General features: G+C 39.0%; 1 protein-coding gene across 3 annotated transcripts; it reads right to left on the bottom strand.

The window, feature by feature from the left end:
• Positions 1-9975: 9975 nt before the first annotated feature.
• On the bottom strand, positions 9976-16730 carry neurod6a (neuronal differentiation 6a). 3 transcript variants are annotated; one of them, XM_084398499.1, is made up of 3 exons: positions 16466-16730; positions 12950-13127; positions 9976-12496 (listed from the first exon to the last, which is right to left on the bottom strand). In XM_084398499.1, the coding sequence occupies exon 3, from the start codon at positions 12484-12486 to the stop codon at positions 11503-11505; it is 984 nt and encodes a 327-aa protein (XP_084254625.1). In that variant the 5' UTR covers positions 12487-12496; positions 12950-13127; positions 16466-16730; the 3' UTR covers positions 9976-11502. The 3 variants fall into 3 exon arrangements, with proteins under 3 accessions (XP_084254625.1, XP_084254624.1, XP_084254623.1); XM_084398498.1 differs by having other exon boundaries at positions 12950-13211; XM_084398497.1 differs by having other exon boundaries at positions 9976-12525; positions 12848-13211.
• Positions 16731-22102: the final 5372 nt, after the last annotated feature.

Raw genomic sequence — 22102 nt, forward strand, 5'->3', positions numbered from 1 at the left:
CAAAAAATTTGAATATTACATGAAATCACACAGTAATTACACAGTGATACCATGGTCATTGAACCAGGTTTTGGTTCTTTTGGCAGTGTGGGCAGGTGCAAATCCTGCTGGAAAATGAAGTCAGCATCTCCATAAAGCTTGTCTGCTGAAGGAAGCATGAAGTGCTCTGAAAATGTCCTGGTAGACGGCTGTGTTGAGTGGACAGCACAGTGGACCAACACCAGCCGATGACCAACACAGACTGTGGAAACTTCACACTGGACTTCAAGCATCTTGGATTGTGTGCCTCTCCACTCTTGGTTTCCAAATGAGATGCAAAATTTGCTCTCATCAGAAAAGAGGACTTTGGTCCGCTGTGCTTTATTAAATCCAGAGTCAACGCAGCCGTCTACCAGGACATTTTCAGAGCACTTCATGCTTCCTTCATTTTCCAGCAGGATTTGCACCTGCCCACACTGCCAAAATAACCAAAACCTGGTTCAATGACCATGGTATCACTGTGTAATTACTGTGTGATTTCATGTAATATTCGAATTTTTTGAAATCCTGTTTTCGTGGGTTTTATGAGCTGGAAGTTATTATGTACAAATAAACAACTAAATACCTGAAATCGTTTAAGTTGTGGGCCCTGAATCTATAATCTATGGAAGTTTAACGTTTTGAATGGAATTATGGAAATAAATAAACTTTTCCATGATAAAGGTCTGTAGATCTTTACTCAACCAGTTCAAAATAGTTTATAACAGAATTAGATCAAATTCATGTAGTCTATTTGCTGTCATCGTCCTCCTGCCACATCCTCTTTTTGATAAAGACCATAGACCAGGGTTCCTTAAATCCGGTCCAGGAGGGCCTTTAGCTCAAACCCTGATCAAACTCACCCACCTGTGATTTTCTAGTGATACTGAAGATCTTGATTAGCTTGCTCAGGTGTGTTTGATCAGGGTTGGAGCTAAGATTTGAGGAACCCTGCCAGACGGACGACGTGTCTCCACTTTCTTCCACTATAGAAAAATTAAGTCAAAATATCCCAGAAATAACAGCTGACATCTTGCACCGATTACGTCATTTGGAGCCCGAGTCTTACCGAGATGGGGTATCACTCCCTCTTCAGCAGACTCAATCGCTAGCACAGCTGTCAATCATGACGTTACGCCCCGTTTTTATAGCATCGAATAACTAACTAAAACCAAACTAACACTTGAACATACATCAGAATGATAAGAACTACTGATCTTTGGGAAAAAATTATTGGCAGTATTATTGGATTTCTAGGTTTCATGTCTGTGTTCGAAATCGCCCCCTTTACCCTCATTCACTATTCCCTACATTACTCCACCAATATATTTTAGAAAATGGATGGATGGATGATTCAGCTCATTTGGCGCACGACTCTCACAGTGCATTATGGGTATTCTCTAGCCGTGGAGCATACAATGGTTGTACACTCATTACTGTGGTGCTTTGTTTGATTGAATGAGAGCACTCAATAATGTCCACTATGGTTTCGGACACCACTACAAATAGTGCACTATTTAAGGGTATAGGGGGGCGATTTCGGACACAGCATTGGTCATGCCTCGCTGGTTTGCATTAAGAAAAACACACACACCGACATGTGAAGTTGCGGATATCGAGCTCAATGGCTTCGACAGGTTGAAGTAGTCGATTACTCGACTAGTCTATGCACGAAAAAAAGGCAAATAGGAAAAAATGAAGGGAAAATTGGGAACAGAATTTCAGCAACAGAAAATGTTGCAAGTCAGATTCAAACTTAGTGTCAGAACACATACACTAACCACAAGGCCAAGGCTCCATTTGGAACACTTCATTAATAAAAGGAGAAGAAAACAAAACCCATGACCTTAAGGCATTATTAGCACCATGCTTGTCTGTGGAAACACAAAAAGAGTTTAAAATAGATGCACTAAAATATGTCTACACATGTCATATTTAAGTTAAATGTATTATTTTTCGCTTTTTTGTGTGTTTTTTTTTGTGTCATTTTCAGAGCTGCATGTTGTTTGTGGATCCACAGATGAAATAACAGCATATGGATACAATACAACATGAGGGTGATACAATTATGACAGAATTTTCTTTTCTTTTTTGGAAACTATTCCTTTAAGTGTGCATGTGTTGAGCATACAACAGTCTTGACTTGTGAATTTATGGCTGTTGACAGTTTTTATATAAAATAGCTGTAAAATGCTTCAAATGTTATGATTGGAGAAAAATTAAGATGGGGGAAGTTTTATTGGTTTATTTCATTATCTTTTTGTCATTTGAAATTTAAGAGAGTGTGTTTCTTTGCATATGGAACAATTAGGAAGTGACAGCAATTCACAGACATTGTTTGAGAGGTTCATTAGAATCGTTCTGAAATAGAGAAATCACCCAAAGGCCTAACCTGATCACCAATCTTACGATGGTTTCAACTCAACGTAACATATGCTCGACATATTCTAGAGAGCTATGTTTCAAACAGCAGCATCTCCCAAAAGATTCATTCATCAGATTTATAGAGTAGCGGATTGAAAGCGGGGAGACGAGTCTGTATCGTGTTAATGCTGTCTGTGACATTTTTATTAAGTTTCATGGAAAGTGAGGAGATAGTCGAAGGGGGTTTTGTAATTTTGTTTGCAGTTTGCAGACTAGAGATTTTAAAAACCTCTAGCTGGTTTGTACAAAAACTCTCCATATACAACATTCTGAATGAACAGTTGCTACAGACATCAGCTATTTGTTCAGCTTTTGTAAAAGATGAAAAGCTAAAACTTTGAATAGAGGTTTCTGCTTATGCTGTTTCTAAACATTGTTGTTTGAACAGTTTTGATGATAGATCTGTCTCGAGGGTGTCTCTCAAAGTTGATATTTATATCTGTGCTTTTGCATGTTTTGGGGGGGATATTCAGACATAAGTGCTTAAGGTGTTTTACCCTCATTATCATGTCTGTGACTTGTCAAAAAGGTTGACACCTGAAGGCAATGACGGAACGAACATTTCAGGCAAAATTGTCTCTCAGAACTTGACACCATGCTGATTCCTCCCTCCAGTAGAGCCGCACAGCTCAGGAAGTGTTTGATGGTGATATAGATGGAGAAAGTTCTGAAGAAAGTCCCAGATTCACAGAGGGATTTGATTACCTCTATCCATTATCCACACAGTGAGTGATGGAGTCGCTAACCATCTGTCATCTGATTCATTTGCATCATCAACACCTGCCTGCCTGTTTATGGCTCGCCATCTTTTTTTATAATCCTCTCAGTATTTTTATTTTTTTTACCACTTTGATGGAATCTGCAAATGTTTTGTTAAAATAGAAATGAAAGCACCCTTGCTTAAAGCCATGCTTCACTTCATTACGCTGAGGCGAAGCTGTTTTCATTTCACTGGCTCGAAATGGCACAATAAGGCAAAGAGAAATGTGCGCTTGATTCATGATGCTTTGGCAACTCATGGAAACGTGTTAAAATCACTCATGCTTAAAAAACGTGATTCTATTTTCATGTTTTCAGTAAAAACTCTTGTTTAGCTGATCAAAGTGTCCTTTTGTATCGGTCATGCTGAGTGAAGTACAGCTGTGAGCAACCAAAATGTTAAATATTTGTCATCCAACATGAGAAAATGGAGCTAACAGAACTGACAAAAAATTCTGATATCTGTATATGACATTCAAGAATAATAAAAGCCTAAATTAAAGGGAAAGTTCGCCCCAAAAATGATATTTAATCCATGATTTACTCACCCTCAAGCCGTTCGAGATGCATATGTCAATCTTTTTTCAGACGAACATATTTTCAGTTATTTTAGAAAATGTCTTAGATCTTTCAGTGGTTATAATGTGAAGCTATGGGGTCCAGCTGCTTCAAGACCGAAAATGTGCATGCATCCTTCACAAAAGTAATCCATCCGGCTCCAGGGGGATAAACGAAGGCCTTCTGAGGGTCGTGGAAGCGTCGTGACGTAGAACGAACGTAGAGTTTTGTTTTGCTCTGCTCTCTGGCTGCGCTGTCACGTTCGTTCTACGTCACGACGCTTCCATCTCCATGAACGCGCGCCGACCGCCACAGGAAGCCAGTTATTTTCGTTTATAAAGTTTTAAATATGTATATTTTTACGACAAAACTGCACGGATTACCCTCGGAAGGCCTTTGTTTATCCCCCTGGAGCCGGATGGATTACTTTTGTGAAGGATGCATGCACATTTTCGGTCTTGAAGCAGCTGGACCCCATTGCTTCACATTATAACCACTGAAAGATCTAAGACATTTTCTAAAATAACTGAAAATGTGTTCGTCTGAAAAAAGATTGACATATGCATCTCGAACGGCTTGAGGGTGAGTAAATCATGGCTTAAATATCATTTTTTGGCGAACTATCCCTTTAAATCTGTTCATTATATAAAGCGATCGTGTCTCTTCAGAAAATTTGGACTAAACCGCTCAATTCACGTGGATTCCTTTTACGATCTCTTTATGAACTTTTTGGAGCGTGAAAGTGGTAGTTGCGTAGTTGTCAATGGAGGGACAGAAAACTCTCAGATTACATTAAAAAGATCTTCATTTGTGTTCTAAAGATGAACGAAAGTCTGACGGGTTTGGAACGACACGAGGGTGTTTTTGGGTGAGCAGGCACATGACATGATCACAGACAAATACATTATGAAAAGCCTTTGACCATTCTAGAACTTTCATGAAATATTGACAAAATTCTATTGCGTAAATGAAATCATGTGGGGTTTAATTTGATCAGTATCTAGAAGTGGGACTGCATAGTTGCCTTTGTTGAAAGAGAAAGGGAGAGATTTTCGCCTGAAATCTTCTTCACCATTAACTGCAGTGATAATTTATGGCACTGAATCTGGTGCCAAGAGACCATTTGGTCCTTGTGTCTGAGTCATTTTACAAAGACACATACAGTCCACGCACAGACACGCATGCATTCTTTCTACATAATCACTTATATGTTGTTATTTTTTACATTTAATAAAGGACATTTCAAGGATTTTTGATTTAAATATCTCACAATGTTGTAAATGGGCAAAGCTGCAGTTCAGTGCAAAAAAAAAATCTGTATTAATCATCACATTTAATGCGATACAACAGTTGGTTTACGAACTAATAGTTTTAATAGCGTCTGTTTTCAGCCTTAAAAAAGATCAACAGCTTCTTTGTTGTTGACACTGATCTAACATTGTCTTATCATTCTCTGAATAAAATTTTGGACAGATTCATAAGAGTTACACAAGTTTGTGAAATAACCATCAGCTGAAATGGACGTGTTCAACCTGTAGGAACTTTAGGAACGACTAAAGCATACCGATCCATATAAAATGAGGTTCTTAATTGATTTTCATGCTACAATGTGCGCTGAACATCCAGGCAAAGGCATTTATCAGAAATAGTCATTAACTTTCCTTTAGTCTACATTTAACACAGAATACAAATGACTTTACTGTCCAACATTCGGTTTTAATGGCTGCTAAATGTGCCTGTGATTAGCCAACATCTACTTCAGACAAACTTCATGTAATTTGTCCAAATGGGAATAGTTCATACATTTTTAATATTAGGTTTTGAAATTCACATTAACGACCTACTAGATTGATGAGCTCTAGGGCCTCTTGATGTCACGCTCTCTGCCAACTAGCTGAAAATCAGCTTTAAATGGAATTGATGGTCAGGTTGAACGTAAAAGAGAATCGTATAGGCTATACCTGAAAAGTCCCGGCACAAAGCGAGTGAGAAAAAGCCCGATCCAGACCTGCGAGTCTCTGTTAGTTTAAGTTAAGCTCGTGGGTCAAATGTAAGGGCCGAATAATAACAGAGAGATCAAGTACCCCGGAAACCTCATACTGAAAACACATTTGCGTTCCGTGCCAGGATACGCACACTCCATGCCAAGTCTAGAAATAGGGGCGTTCATCTCAGCCAGGACGGGTGCCAAACTGACACCAATCTAATATGCAAATGAGTTGCTGGCTGATGATGTGGTTGCTTCTGTGGGGAGGATCACCTGCACCTCCTCTCACAGGACATGGTTTTCAAAGGGGTTTATCTCCTTAAACCCTCTAATTAAAATGAGAAATCCCTAAGCCACCAGAACTCAAGCAAAAAAAAAAAAGAAAAGAAAGAAAGAAAGATTATTAGGAAAATTCTGTGTCCCACACCATCTGCGACCCAGGACTTGTGGAGTTTTTTTTGGGAACGAGACGGAGAGAGCGAGCAGGAGTGGGACTAACGTATGACAACACCCTTTCTCCACTCGTTAGAGGGGCTTCACACAGATAAATCAACATCGCACCAGCTCTACATTGTTCATTCCTAATTACCGTTATTATTAACAAGCAATTCATTCCAGAAACTGTCTCTGAGGCTCTCAGGTGTGAGTTACCGAGAGCTACCGAGTGAACCTTCATTAACAACTATAATCAAACAACCTCCCTCTGAAGCACGCCGGCAGAGATCTCGACATCTGTATCGCATGTTTAGCATGATCTCGGAAATGTGGGTCGCGTCCAAATTCCTGCACTTTAATAGTATGTATTCAATTATGTGGGTTTTATAAATACATCAACAAGAACATCTATACCTGGACAAATATGTTATGCATTCCCATTCATCTTAACAGCATGCAGCCCTGGAAGTAGCCTACAAAAATTTTAATCTGCCATCTTTGCCTTCAATCATGACAAAGCTGATTGGGTGATGGCACCATGCATGAGCTCTTTGTTAACTATTATAAGTCCAATGCATGTTTTAATATCGCTACAATTAAGGGGCACTTGTACAATAATTATTTAAAAGTTATTTATATTATATTTGTATTAAAAAAAATGATGTAGTCAGAATTAACAGATATTAAATGGCTGTCAAAAGAGGAAGATGTTCCTTGCAGCCAGATGGTGTGGTTAGAAAATTGACCACCAGGGGCTAAAGGGCCAAGTCCAGTGACATAGGCTGCATCCAAATAGGCCTATGCATATTTTCCTTCTAAAGTTACATAGTAGGCCTAGGCGAAAACGTATGTCCTAATGTATTCATAAAACATGGCCAAAAAGTAGGCCAACTAATTCAAAGCATTTTTAAATACTTGTTTATTGCCTATGTTGTTCTAGCAATAACCATGAAAACAATTTATTCGGGTTCCGTGTAAAGCTATAGCCTGCAAGGCCTACATATATTTATTTTTTGTTCAAAAAAAAAAAAAAAAAAAAAACGAAAGAAAAAAAACCCCGTTGTTTTCAACAAGTCAAAACAACAGCGGCATAAGCTGCTTACCTGTTCATTAAACATATCTTTCTTTCGTTATTGGAGGAATATTTATGTCGCTAGTGACATTCCAACGCTATCTCACGACCAATTCGCACGAGTGAGTAAAATGTGACTGATTCGAAAGAATTCGTTGCTCGTTGCTGAATAGGGAGCCGATGCACAACTCACGTAATTACAAAACAATGTTCCTCCGCCGCTCCGCGTAAGTAACTTGTAGTTAGGCTTCAACCGCTAGATTGCCAAAAGTTACACCGTGTATCGTTTTGAAAAGTAGGCCCACATTTACCAAAACAAACCATTTGTTGGTCCTTATAGCACTTACATTAAAAAAAAAAAGAGAATACATTAAAAATATATGTTAAAATATAAAAAATATGGTGCCCTAGTTCCCATGGCCTATGGGATAGCAAAATGTCTAGAATTGCAGCATCAGGTAGGCCTATTTTTTTTACATAAAACGCCATAACAAGAATTTAGACATCAATTCATTTTGCATATACTATAGCCCGGCAGGACACATTAATCGTGTGGGCCATTCAAACTAACTGACTACATACAGCTTTACCAGGACAGATTGTTTTTGGTCATCATATTTGGTATGATTCATCTTCCAATGATATGATTTGGAACAGAAGTGTTGACATCAGGACACAAAATGAAGCATCACACGTGGACAAGGGCTATGATGAGTGATCGTGAACATGGTAATAGTAATTTACCTTCAACCATCCACACACAAATACACGCCCACAAACTCTTACTCCCACATACATCTGTACCATATGCCACACAATCAACACAAGGAATTTCTTTTAACCATTTAAATTATAGTGTGTGTGTGTGTGTGTGTTTGTATCTATGTATGTATGTGTGTCTGTGTGTCACCACACCCGGACTGTATAGTAGGTCCCGTACACAAACTCAAACTGTGACCTACCAGAGAAAGACTTGATCTGATCCGGGATGAAGTTCCTATTCCTGCAGACATCCGACCACTAAGTTGGTGGTGTGTTGCGAGAGCCCTTTACACAGGGTCTGAACCAAGGTCAAGAGGTCAGGCCTCTTCTCAGTGCTCAGGATCTCGGAAAGCGCCCAGATGTAGTTCTTGGCCAGCCGCAGGGTTTATATATATACAAAATAGATATAGGCTACATAGATAATACATGCATATGCGTCCTAATTCAAAGTCGCCTTACTATGATTTTTTTCATTATCATGTAATTGCATATTTTAATAGGCAATTGGTTGGGAAAAGTTGTTGATAGTGCAAATTATAAAAAATTATATTCATTAATTTGTTAAAACTTTATATTGTTAAAGAGGCTTATATTGTTAAAGAGGCTATCTGTTTCCATGTTTTTGCTGTTTCACAAATGGTTTTGTTTCATATTTTTAATATTGGAATTTTTACTTTAAATTGTGTATTTTAAACTTTATTCTTATGAAATCGGTTTCACAGATGTCATTGGGACAAATTACCCCATGTAGTGAATGTCCCACTATGTTAAATGGAGAAAGAACTATCCAAAGTGTCAACTAATAACTGAAAAAAAATTGAAAGAAAAAGTTTTGATTAGGAATAGAACATATTTATTGAAGTCTAATAATAAAAGGACTGTTGGAATAAGACATGCGAGACTCTGTCAGTGATCACACATTACATTTTGAACTAAAAATAACCCCCGATCTAAAAGAAAGCAAGCCGTGTGGTGAGAACTTTCCACCGGCCTTATAGAGGCACATCGAGAAGTGTTGCTGCTCATTTTTCAGCTGTTCGATCCTGACAGCTTTGTCTCTGGGGCAGCATATGTTCTGCCTCTCTGAAATATCGCCACTGTGGGGTTTTTCTGACACCTCGACATCCCCACAGCACATCAACAACCTCATCGCACACAATCGGGGAATATGTGCAGGTTGAATTTTTGCACCTGTCAAAAGCATTAAGACAACGTGATGGCTAATTAAATATTAACGCAGATTACTGTCTATTTTTCGTTGAAAGCGTGAAAAGGAATCAATTAACCTACTACCAGAAAAAGTCTTGTGAGATCTATCTAGGCCTAAGCGAACTTAAATTGCATAGAAAGATTGATGACTGACTGTTATGCATTTGGCTCGGCATTTTATCCGAAAGCGGTTCACATTGCATTCACTTATTATCACGCATTATAGTCGGGAACCGAACTCGCTACCCACTTTTGACTGTGGGGTGAAATTATGACAATGCACATTCGCGGGGGAATCGCTGATTTCGGGATCCTGATCCGCAGTCTGTCGCTGTTTGGCCCGCGTCCAGCTCTCTGCTGAGAGATCCAACCCAGACAACCTTTACTCTCCTAAACCCAGTGCCGAATAACATCTCAAGAACATCTCATTTTACAATTAACATTGACTAACGCGGCGCAACCGCATAAACTAATGCACGAGAAGGATTGCGTGGTTTTGGCAGGTAGGCCTAGGCTAATCATACATTAAATTCCTTTGTCCTCTGCTTTTCACAGACATTTTATGACCTCCTAGGCCTATTTGTACTTTAAATTTGTCGCTACTTAAATAACACAAAAGTCTACCTATATTATCTTTGTACATTTTTTAAAGCGTTGTTTATATTAGTTCATTATGGTTCATAATTGCTAAAACGAAATGCGACATTGTATAATGTTGGCTCGGTTTTTCTTAGTCCTTTTTTTCTTGCGACATAGTGAGGTTTCGATTTTTTTTTTATTTAGATATGCCTATGCATTTAATTTTGTATTATTTGCATTTGATTTTAGATAGCCATACTGTCGTAGTCTATTTATTCAACAGTGTTTTCAACAGAGAACTGTATTTAATTAAACTTTATTTTACTGTACAAAACAGCTTGACAGTGTACAAAGACCAGTTTCAGTTCATTCAGTCATTTTCACACAGAATAATTCAAATAAAAATCCCGTTTGGTGATAAAAGTCCAAATGCACGAATCCACCACTGTAGACGTCCGTGACATTGCATGAATGATGCGTGACAAATATATTAAGGCAGGGTTTTCCTGTGACATGAGTTCACTAGAAAGCACACAGACATTTCCATTAGAGATTTTACATGCTTCAAATGCATTTGCTTACAGTGATTGTTCCGAGATTGTAGGCTACGCAATATCACCAATTTATCGACGACTCTGCATTACAGAAAAGACAGAATTGCCAAACAATCTGTTGCATAATTACATCATCGTGTATTGTGATTTTCCTTTATCATCCTTCTGAAAATTATGCATTGACAAATGCGATTTTTTTTATTTATATATATTTGGAAATTAAGATGATGCTCAAAAATCAATTGCCCACATTTATAAAGTTAAATTACACAAATTGAAATCAGTGAAACAAACAAATTAATAACATACCATAATTATTTCGTTTTTCAGAATTACATCCATATATATTTTTAAATATATCATCATCTTCAAAGTAAATTGATTCAATAATTGCCTCTTCCTGGTGATCTTGGCGTAGGCTATACATAATAATAGGCAATGGTTGATTCAATTAATTTACCGACTTATAAATATGTGCCCTGTGTAAAACATCACGAAATTTTCGAAAGTAATAACGAAAGTTTTATTCAAAGGAAATAAATAAAATGCATGTTGTTAGTTTTTCATGTTACTTTTCATAAACGAATGAACACATGTATGTATTACAAAATGATGAGATATTTAGTCGTTAACACTATAATATTTTGAACTTTGTGTGAAAACTGTTTAGACAAATTTATGTGTATAAATAAAGAGCCAGATCGAGAATTATATATTGCATAGCAGCACCCTTAGCAATTATTGCTCTCATATTTTACTGAATGTTCATCGCAAATATTTGAATGAACTTATAATTAAATTATGCCTTTTGGGGCAAAGAGACCTTAGTAACAGATTTTTAGATCTATTAATACTCATACAGGCCATTAAATTAAAATGCACACAAACGTGACACTTAAATATCATCAGCGTAAAACACATTATTGTTAGTGGATTGTTTTCCAATCAGACCACACATTTTGTAGAACAGTTAAAAAACAACAATTCATTTAGGAACACAGTAAGCACATCTTTCATTTAATCAAAAATGATAAATAATAAAACATCCGATTGTCCCAAATCAGAGAAGGACTTTATAAATAATACATGTGCGATTGAAAGTCCTGCATTTTCGGTCCTTTTCGCTTACATTTGACTTTCTGTCATTAATTATGAAAAGTGTTTAATTCGTCTTGCACGGGGTAAAACTGGCCGCGGAGATGAACGTCATAGGGGAAATGAAGATCTGACGCGCCTCTCGCGCTCTGGCTGATGGAGGAGCGCGGCGGGACCGCGCAATAGCGCGTGCCGTAGTGGCAGCTCTTGCCGTATTCGAACGGCTCTTCTTGCTTGAGGGAAAAGATCCCGTTAAAGTTAATAGGAGGGCTTATAGGACCGTCGAACTGAGGGCTTCCGCATTCCGGCGAGACGCTTTCGTAGAAAGTCTCATAGGAGCTGCAGTAGTTGAACGGCCGGAAGGGTTTGACAGGATCTACGGAGGCTCCAGAGGGTGTCACCACACCCGGACTGTGGTAGGTCCCGTACACAGACTCGTACTGTGACCTACCGGAGAAAGACGGCTCGCTGCTGATCTGATCCGGGATGAAGTTCCTCGCGTTCAGCTGCAGACATCCGGCCACTAAGTTGGTGGTGGGTTGCGAGAGCCCTTTGCACAAGGTCTGAACGAAGGTCAAGAGGTCAGGCCTCTTCCCAGTGCTCAGGATCTCGGAAAGCGCCCAGATGTAGTTCTTGGCCAGCCGCAGGGTTTCGATTTTCGACAGTTTCTGGGTTTTGGAGTAGCAGGGCACCACCTTGCGCAGGCTGTCCAGGGCGTTGTTCAGGCCGTGCATTCGGTTCCTCTCCCTGGTGTTGGCCTCCGCGCGCCTCAACTTGACCCGGTCCACCCTAGCTTTGGTCATTTTCTTTTTCCGAGGCCCTCTCCTCCGAGGCAGACCGTTCTCGTCCTGTCCGTCCTCCCTTTCGTCCTCGTCCTTCTCCGAATCCTCGTCCTCCATAGCGTGGGAGAGCGTCTCCTCCTTTTTAAACGGCTCTTGTTTATTGACCTTCATTTCACCCACGCAGTCCCGTGGAAAGTTTCCCCCGAATTGGGTGTCCATTATGACAGGATCCTCAAACGGAAGAGTCAGCATTGTGCTCTTACTGGGGATGATGAGAAGATAATAGATCTTCTGAATCAATCAGCAGCGATTTAAAAACAACAGCCTAAACATTACCAGGTGCTCAATAAATACAATGGTGCACTAACATAACAAATAATTGACAGAATTCCATATGAGTGATCCTGATCCTCTAATCAAATCAATGTACATTGACATAAACACAGCTGCAACAAACAATGCAACAGGAATGAAATATATAAACTTGTATTCATGTGTGATATCGCATGAGATTCGTGCATTTACGGTAATAAGCCATTCAAATCTGGTTAAAATGGAAGACCTAGTCGTACAGCACGGATGTCAATCCTTACCCTCCAACTGTCGTGCTTACCTGGAATATGATGGCGTTAGATGTCAGTTTTCATATTTCCTATTTTGAACTTTTTTTCCGCGTGGTGTTTTAGCAGGTGAACAGCTCGTGCGTTTTTCTCACCTCCCCACTGTTCTCCTTGTCTCGCGCTAAGAGAAATGACACTGATGCCAACTGCCAGAGCTGGTACCCATGCCATCTGCCGCTGACGTCACGTGGCACGGGTTGGTCACGTGACTGGCTCCCGGGGGACCTGTATTCCTCCCCTGATCATCTGGCGTGTGCCTCGAGCTGCGTACCACTGCAAAGCCACAAAGCAGCCTCAAACAAGGACCGACCACCAGCATCCACCATTAGACTCTGATGCCATGGATAAACGGGAATGCTGCGATACGGTCAGGGAATGACATTTCTTAGTCTTTGCTGTTATAGATTTTCACGCAAACACACCTATAAGTGGTCTAAATCTAAATAGAGACAAAAATAGTTTGTGATTTTTATCAGGTATATTCTGTAAACATGGAAAAGGAATGCTGGTGAATGACAGCAAGAACTGGATGATTGATGGCTCTTGATTGCTTGGTCAGTCTCTTCAAGGGCGTTTGCTAAATTACTGATCCTACTGTCTGTCATCATCATATACAGGCCATTTTCTGCAGTGACGTTCACTTGAATAAAGTGAAAACATCATGCTTTGACCAAGTAAATCAAATAATCAAGTCGAGATCAATTAAATTCACTGTCTGACAGTGAATAAATATAGCCAGTCAACAGGGATTCTGAGATTTTAAGCAGCTTTTCTGGTTCTTATTTCTTCTACATATGAAGGTAAATCTTGTTTTTTTTGTTTTGTTTACACTCTCTCTCTTTCACACGCACACACACTCACACCATCCCTCCCACCTCCCTCACACACAAACACAGACATCCACATTCACACCACTCAGTATGCGAATGAATTTAACGAAAACAGGTCCAGGTCACGTTTCACTCCATGAAGTTATACTGTGGATAAAGAAAATGTTGCTTATTTTAGGGAGCATTATTTTGTTATTATTATTTGGATTGTGACATTGTGATGCTTCCCCCTCAAATTATGCAGTGTATCCAGATGTTTTTCTTTCTTTTTGGTCATTCTCATTATTGTAATATGGTTATACCATAATTTGTATTGCACTACATGTCATATTTTTATTTCAATTAGTATAAATTAAGTGCCATACAACAAATACAACCATAATTTATACATATGTTACATAATATTGCATTCAATATTGTGCATGTCTCTTATGCATTCAATGAATAAATACAGTAAAACAGTAATATTGTGAAATATTATTACAATTTAAAATAGCATAACATTTTTGAATATATTTTAAAATGTCATTTATTCCTGTGATCAAAGCTGAATTTTCAGCATCATTACTCCAGTCTTCAGTGTCACATGATCCTTCAGAAATCATTTTAAGATGAGCATTTGAATGTTGAGAACAGTTGTGCTGTGGAAACTTCTTTGATGAATATAAAGTTCGAAAGAACAGCATTTATTTGAAATAATAAATATTTTGTAACATTGTAAATATATGCACACCGTACATAAATTTAAGTTAAATAAATGAATATTATAATTTTCTATAGTTATTTTTGGTAACGAGAATGATTTTTTTGCATCATATGATAACGGAAGGAAAAATATGCTTAATTGTCATGAAAATAATGTATAATCATTTCCATCCTTAAAAATATATTTTCTTATTTTTATGTTTTGATTCATCATGTGACCTAAACATGTTCTTGACCAGTTTATTCCCAGATTCAGCCATACACATTCACACACAGACTTTGGGTCTGGCCATCTCTGGCATCTGGCTGTTTCTTGTAGCATTTATTGTCCAGAGCTTTGGCTCCTCCCACATTAAGTCCTGACACTCATGCATTCCATTATCAGTGAAAGCTCCTGCTGCTATTGAACCCGTGCCTGGCCTACTCGCGCGCTCCCTCGCTCATTCACATGCACACACACATTTATAATTCAAATCAGAAGCTCTTTAAAAGCCCCCCCATGAGCATTTATCCCTCTCAGATGGACAACACAAAAAGCATAGCACCTCACAAATGACGCACATCACATTTCTGCTCCTGTGTAAGATTAATTGGCTCTTTAAACCCTTTAACCAGAATTTGACAGATTTCACTGGTCCTGTTAACAGCAAGCCACCTATCAGACACAATCCCTGATGCATTGTTAGTCATGAGGGATCTTGGTGAAATAGAGGCTGCTGTGTTTTTCGTTGGGACGGCCAGGTTGATCTGCACTTATCAGCATAACAAAAACATAATGAACACAGCATACAGATGCAGTTTGCTGACAGTGATGGCTCAGTCACGCATGATTGGCGGGTACCCTTGGATGTTGTTGTTTAGAACACACACACACACACACACACACACACACACACACACACACACACACACACACACACACACACACACACACACACACACACACACAGTCCCTTCTGTCCCCCTCCAAAAATGCCTCAGCTGGTGACGAGCTTTCCGGTTCAACACACACACCAACATCTGATGAGTCAAACTTCCCCATTTCAGACTAATCACTTGACTGCACTAATTGCAAATGCAAATATGCAAATTCATATTAATTAATTACTCTGTTAATTAGTTCTCTGGTCTTTTTGGGCAATAAATCATTGTGCTGGAGAAAGAAAAGGGGACAGGCTCATCCGGCATAAAAAATTTAGCATGCACACTCTGAGAAGGACTGGGCGAAAGGACCTGTAACATTATAAAAGAGCAAAGAGCAAACAACAACAGCACAAAGCAATGCTGGGCCAGACACACACTCCCCTGACAGACCTGCTTTATACCCTGCAGACTCACAGTAGAGGACTGGAACATTCGGCTGACAAGAGCTGTCTGCCAGTGATTTCATTAACACATTATCAGCTTTTAAGGACAGTGTGATACCAGGAACAGGCAGCAAATGAAGGCATGGATGTTCACACGTCAAGTGGCATGCACACACACACACACACACACACACACACACACACACATACAGTATTAAGATCAGTAGCTCTGCTAAAGATGGTCTTTTGAGAGTTCTAAAGTCTGTTGATGGGCATACTCGAAGCTAATCTCCAGTACAAGGATTTGATATGGAAAGTATTACTGACCGTCAACAAAAAAAATCATTTCTAATCTAAAATAATCCCTCTGTTTAAATTTTTTTTTTTTAAGTAATTAAATATGATAAAATAGTTTTAAAATAATCAAACAGAGTTGACACACAGAGATACCCGTGTGTACGACAGCTACAGTGTTTATGATTTGACAGTATGGCATATGCATAATTCATAATAGTTTAAAAAAATGAATAACATCAATTTTTCAGAGAAGGACAGCTGCATGCAGAAGGAACTCTTGCTTAAAATTGTCTATTTTATGAATTATGCACAAATATTTCTACCAATAAAGACCTAGATAGGCTACATGTTATAAAACTGCCTACACTACTTAAACAAATATAAACATATAGCCTATTTCAAATGTTTAATAAATAAAATAAAATATAGGCCTACATAAAAGTCCATATTCCAAACCGTGTTTTTGGCTTACCTTCCTTGACTCACTATGATAGGCTTTTCATCATATTTTGAAGCTGTCGGGACGGATTTTGCGGGAAGTGCATACGTGTTTCCGTCATGTCCGTAAATAAAGAAAAGACGTTCCGGCTACTAAAGCGCGTGTCAGATGCGGTGAAAGGTGTGCGGACATCGTATTTTGCAGGAGAAATCACCTGAAGACATAGCCATGTGTACACGCCTCAAACTGTGGCTGCATCCGAAATCACATACTTCCCTAGGCGAAAAACAATGTGTGACAAAAGAAGTAGGCCTATGCCCAAGTAAGCAAAAAGTACCCGGATACTTCTTCCGAGGAGATTCTGAAGTGTGCATATACGATGGACAGTTTACTATCCCATGAGGCCACGGGAGAGGATTTGTGAATGGCAGTGAAGCGACGTAACTGACGCTGGTAGGTCACATGATCATGACAACTACACACATTCATAGGCCTACTATAGAATGTAGCCTACTTTACTTAAAGCGGTCGTGAAGTAATTACTTATTCAAATAAGTAGCCTACCAATGCCAGTCAGATTCATCAGTGCAGAACAGCGGAGCCGAAGCACATCTAACGTTATTACCAAAAAATATTCCTCCGCCTAAGCAACTTGTAGTTTTATGTTTCGTTTGAAAATTACACAATTACACAGTGCAGATTAAAAAGATTTATCTCAAGATCTGAATTTCTTTATCATCAAATAAATAGTTCGAGCCATCCATTATCCAAACCTCTGTAGGTTCACGGGTCTAATCTAATTTATATTTATTGAAATAAATTTATATCAAGATTTTTCACCAAAGAACTTCACTGGGGCATCAATAGTTCTAAAGTTCTCTTTTCTCATTAGAATTGCTGTAACATGCAACTGCATACAAGCCAAAACAAAATATGCCTTTGATGTAAAATATGAACTTGTGCCATGCTTGAAAACAAAGACTTGATGATCTGCTCAGTGCCGCTGATCCACACTGTTAAGTGATTTTAATTTCACTCTTGTACCAAGCCAATGCTATAGTCCAGGGACTAGTGGGAGGGGATGGGGGAAGTGTGTGTGTGTGTGTGTGTGTGTGTGTGTGTGTGTGTGTCAATGGTGAGGATGCATCGTGCCAGAAATGTTGATGTGACTGTGATTTATGTCGGAATCGTGCCAAATATGTCCATCAGGGTGAACCCTCTCCGAGCCTCACCCTGTCCACATCTCTGACTCAGTCTCAACACGATTGCTTAAATCGGATCTGGTAAGAAGGTAGATGTGGTATAAAGTGATTTGGCACGGGTGAAATCTTTGGCATGGGTTAAATGGGTCGTACCCTCTCTTTTGGCCCTGTGGAGGCACACATTGGACCGCCGTTGTCCTTTACAGTCTCCTGCAGTCCCTTGCTGTTGTTGCCCAGTCCAGATTAGGTTCTTCTGGCACATCTCACGCTGGGCTTCTTCCCAAAACCGTCTGGCATCTTCTTACGAAGCAACCCTGAATGTTGCGATGTTAGGGCCATATTTGGCTCCTCATGAGACCAGAATGTGTTTTTGTCCACATTTAAATGAAAGAAAAGATCAACTTTTGTGATCCGGTTGATGTAGAAAATAAAAATAGAATCTGGAAAGAGTGCGTGTTTTTATAAATGTCCATTTTTACTTAGAAATGAGCACCAAATATTTGCTCGGTGATAAGTGTCTTCATACAAAAATCCTGGACACAGCCTAGATGTTTACTGGACTTTCTGCACTCTGTAGTTATTGTTACTTGAACGCTGCTGGAATGTTATGGAAATGTTATGCATTAGCATGGCCCCAGCTGCTTTTTTGCATGTCATTTCATCATTTGCCATCAGTGGTCTCTTCAGGCTCGTCTGATCATCTGCCCTGATGCAATGAGAAGCTATAGACCAGGGGTGCCCAATCCTGCTCCTGCCGATCGATTGTCCTGCACAGTTCATCTCCAAAATCAAACACCCCTGAAGCAACCAATTAAGGTCTTCAGGATCACTTGAAAATTAAAGGCAGGTGTGTTTGATTAGGGTTGGAGATGAACTGTGCAGGACAGTCGATCGGCAGGAGCAGGATTGGGCACCCCTGCTATAGACCTTATGTAGCCCCGCCCCTTTTCAGCGCTGCGCTCGTTGTCTTTTGAGTTCCGGTCTGTATTTTCGCAGCGATTTTGCGTTTATTAATGAACGGCTCGTTTTAAAATCTTCCCGGTTGACTGACATTTGTTAAGTCATCTGCTTTAAACATTACAGTCCTCATGATAACTTTCGTTAACTTTACATTAAGTAAACCCACTTCAAAAGCTAATTACTCCTGGACAGCAGCGCCATGGAAATATACAGAGCGACCGCAAAAACGGAAGTTCAAAGACAATATTCTAAAGATGGCGGCGCCCTCGTTTCTCTGGCGCATAAGGTCTATAACAAATATTGTTTTGAAAATCTGCCTGTTTTGTCTTCACTCTTACCCAGTTTCGTCTGCTTCCTGAATTCGTACATGCTTTCATGTAGACTACATTATTTTTTGAGTCTTTAGCAGCTAATAAGACTCTAACAGTGTATTAGAGATGTTAATGATCCATGGCAGCAAGAGAAAGATGACAGAAACGGCTAAAAACGTTGGTTTCTTTTAGAACAGAGATTTCTTTTTTTACTCCGCAAATCAGAAACAGACTGCGCGCTCATTAAAACACACATTGGGCTCTGCAAAAGACACACCAACACTTAGAAGTGTGATTCCACACAAGCACACACAATTTTATACAGATTCGTCCCATTTAGCGTAACCCGCATATTGTTCCTCTAGTGCCAAAAACCCATCTGGCTCTGGTCGTTTTTATTATGTACCCAATTTAACCCCAGTTGGTACCAGTGCAAGAATCCTCATGCTGGAGCCGTTTTGGACCGCGTACTGGACGGTTCACCCTCAGGAACGGACCTAAATGTCCTTGGTTTCAGCAGGCAGCTGTCCCCACTTAGACCCTAATTTAATCTCCACTCTCCGACCCTCTGAGGCTCCTGTGAATGTTCTGGAAAACAGAATCTGGCAACACGGACTCTCTCGCTCATTCAAACACACTCGCTCTCTGAAGGGATCCAGTGCTGATGTTTATTATGAAGGTATCTGGTATTTACGAAATCACACACACACCTCTCTCTAATGTTATGATATGTATATCTTTCGTTTGTGATATCTACATTTTCCATAAACACACATAAAACGACACGGCCAGTACTACGTAACAACGCCATTGTCATTGTTCTGCGTCTGTTGTTGCCTCCTCTGAAATGTTGTCCTGCTCTTGTTTTTAGGCATTCTGAAGGCCCCATCTGGTCAGCCTGGTGGGGTTTGGATTAGTCATGGTCTGGACCCTGTGACCAACCGACAGCCTCTCGAGGGTCTGCGTAACCCACCCACAGACAGCCTGTAACAAACTCCGTCCAAAACCAGCACAAGCACACAATGTCACATTCAGCCACCATCACCACCACCACCAATCACCATTCTGCAGAGATCAACACGTGACGGATGGAGTTCACACATTAAAAGCTGCAAGTTATTGTTAAGAAAATGACATTTTCATCCAACAAGATTCAATATACTCTACAAAAAATGCATACTGTAGGTGTATTTCAATTAAGTCAGAAAAATCACTATCCGAAAGCTGCCTAGTGTACAAAGGTAGTTTTACATAACATCTCATCTTTAGACACCTTTTTAAAAGCAGCATAAATCCTTCACTGACTATGATATCCCACAATCCTGTGTGCGGTCAAAAACAACTGATTATTAATTTCTTATTGACACCTTCAGACACAATTTTATTAATTTAATTTATATTACATTTATTTAAATGGATTCATTTATTTATATATATATAAAAAATCATTTTCAAATGCATTTAAATGAAATATTTTATTCAATTAAAATAACATTGATATTAATTTGATTTAATTTGCATTAAGTTGATGACATTTACAAAGGAACTTAAATATAATACTTTAAATTTTTTTCATGTTATGACTGTTCTAGTAAGCAATAAGCATTGGAGTCACTAAATATGTGTTTGGTTATTTCTAAAGCTCACTTGAATTTGTTTTAAATCATTAGAAATTATTATTATTATTTTTATTTTTTTTAAAGCATGTCTGAAACTTTCCTTAGGATGTGATTGCCTTCATGCTAAAACACTGTCTGGGCATGTACAGTCTCTTTGAAAAAAATAAAATAATATATATATATATATAATATTCTTTGTTCTAAAGCTTTCTTCTAACAATAACACTCCACATTCATGTCTTGATGTGGAAGCCAGAGTAATTGTAACAGATGTTGAATGATTAAATTAGCAGTTGCAGGCTGCTCAAATATTCATGTTGCGTTGCGAACGTGTACCATCACGAACAAAACCCATCGAATACTACTTGATTATTCTAGGCTTTTGTTTTCTTCACATACAGCACAAATCTCTTAAAGATATATTCTAGGTGAATATGTCTTGTTTTCTGCGAGGGCACTCGTGTGGGAGAAGGAGATGCATTAAAGCGCCAATACAGCCATTTAAAACATTTTCCAGCACTGTACCGCAGCATTTTATCCAGCTCTGAGATTCATGAAAGTTTAAGACACATACTCCAAGTGATGTCATGGGAAGCGTCACACTATGAAGCGAAAGAGGGGAACTGCTCTTGTGCCCTGGAGCGGGATACTTCACACTCGTCTGCTCCAGATGTGCTCAGCGCCTGCTCCTGTCAGGATGTGTCAAATCCCACTCAGAATGTGCAAAGTCTGCATGGAAAGTCACTCAAGGACTTGTGGGCACAAGATTGAAATTCCTAAACATAAAGTAAGCCAAATAAGAGTGTAAGACTTGATGTTTTTTATGAGCAATATTAAGAACTTGTTTTAACAGATCAGTACAGTGAACCCAGAAAATATTTAGACACCTAAGGCACATCACATGCAAATTAAGGAATGTTATTGCATCAGATATAAATTTACACACACACACACACACACACACACACTTTGTGTTTTCATGTTTTATTGGGACTTTCCATAGACATAATGATTTTATACCGTACAAACTCTATATTCTATCCTTACACTAACCCTACCCCTAAACCTACCCATCACAAAAAAACATTATTTATAAGTTTTCCTCATGGGGACCAAAAAAATTCCCCACAAGGACAAGGATTTCAGATATTGCCATCTTTGCAGGGACATTTTGTGCCCATAATGTAGGGTTTACCAGGACACACACACACACACACACCCCAAAATAAAGACAGAAAGTCTTGTAACACTTCGTGTGACACTTTAACCAACGTTATTGGGCCATGTTCATATTTAATGTGATGAACTACACATGATTACTCTGCTAGGACACCCGTGCAAACTTGAGGAGAACGGATTCATGCATCTGCTAAAAACCAACAAAACACAAGTAGATTAAAAGTCATTGCGCAAAAAACTGTGTAGAGTGTTTGTTAGTAGATTTTTTTTTTTTTTTTTACAAAATATGTTCTGAGAACATTAAATAGGTGAAACAGTAAACAATACTTGTTTATGTGCAACTTTTAGACGTTATAATTTATATTATAACGTCTAAAAGTGATTGGGTTTCTTTGACAA

The sequence above is a fragment of the Rutilus rutilus genome (assembly GCF_951802725.1).
Source record: "Rutilus rutilus genome assembly, chromosome: 24".
Taxonomy (NCBI): Eukaryota; Metazoa; Chordata; class Actinopteri; order Cypriniformes; family Leuciscidae; genus Rutilus; species Rutilus rutilus.

Bases quoted from the DNA above. Each gene is read 5' to 3' on its own strand.
- neurod6a (XM_084398499.1), bottom strand. From the start codon at position 12,486: ATGCTGACTCTTCCGTTTGAGGATCCTGTCATAATGGACACCCAATTC.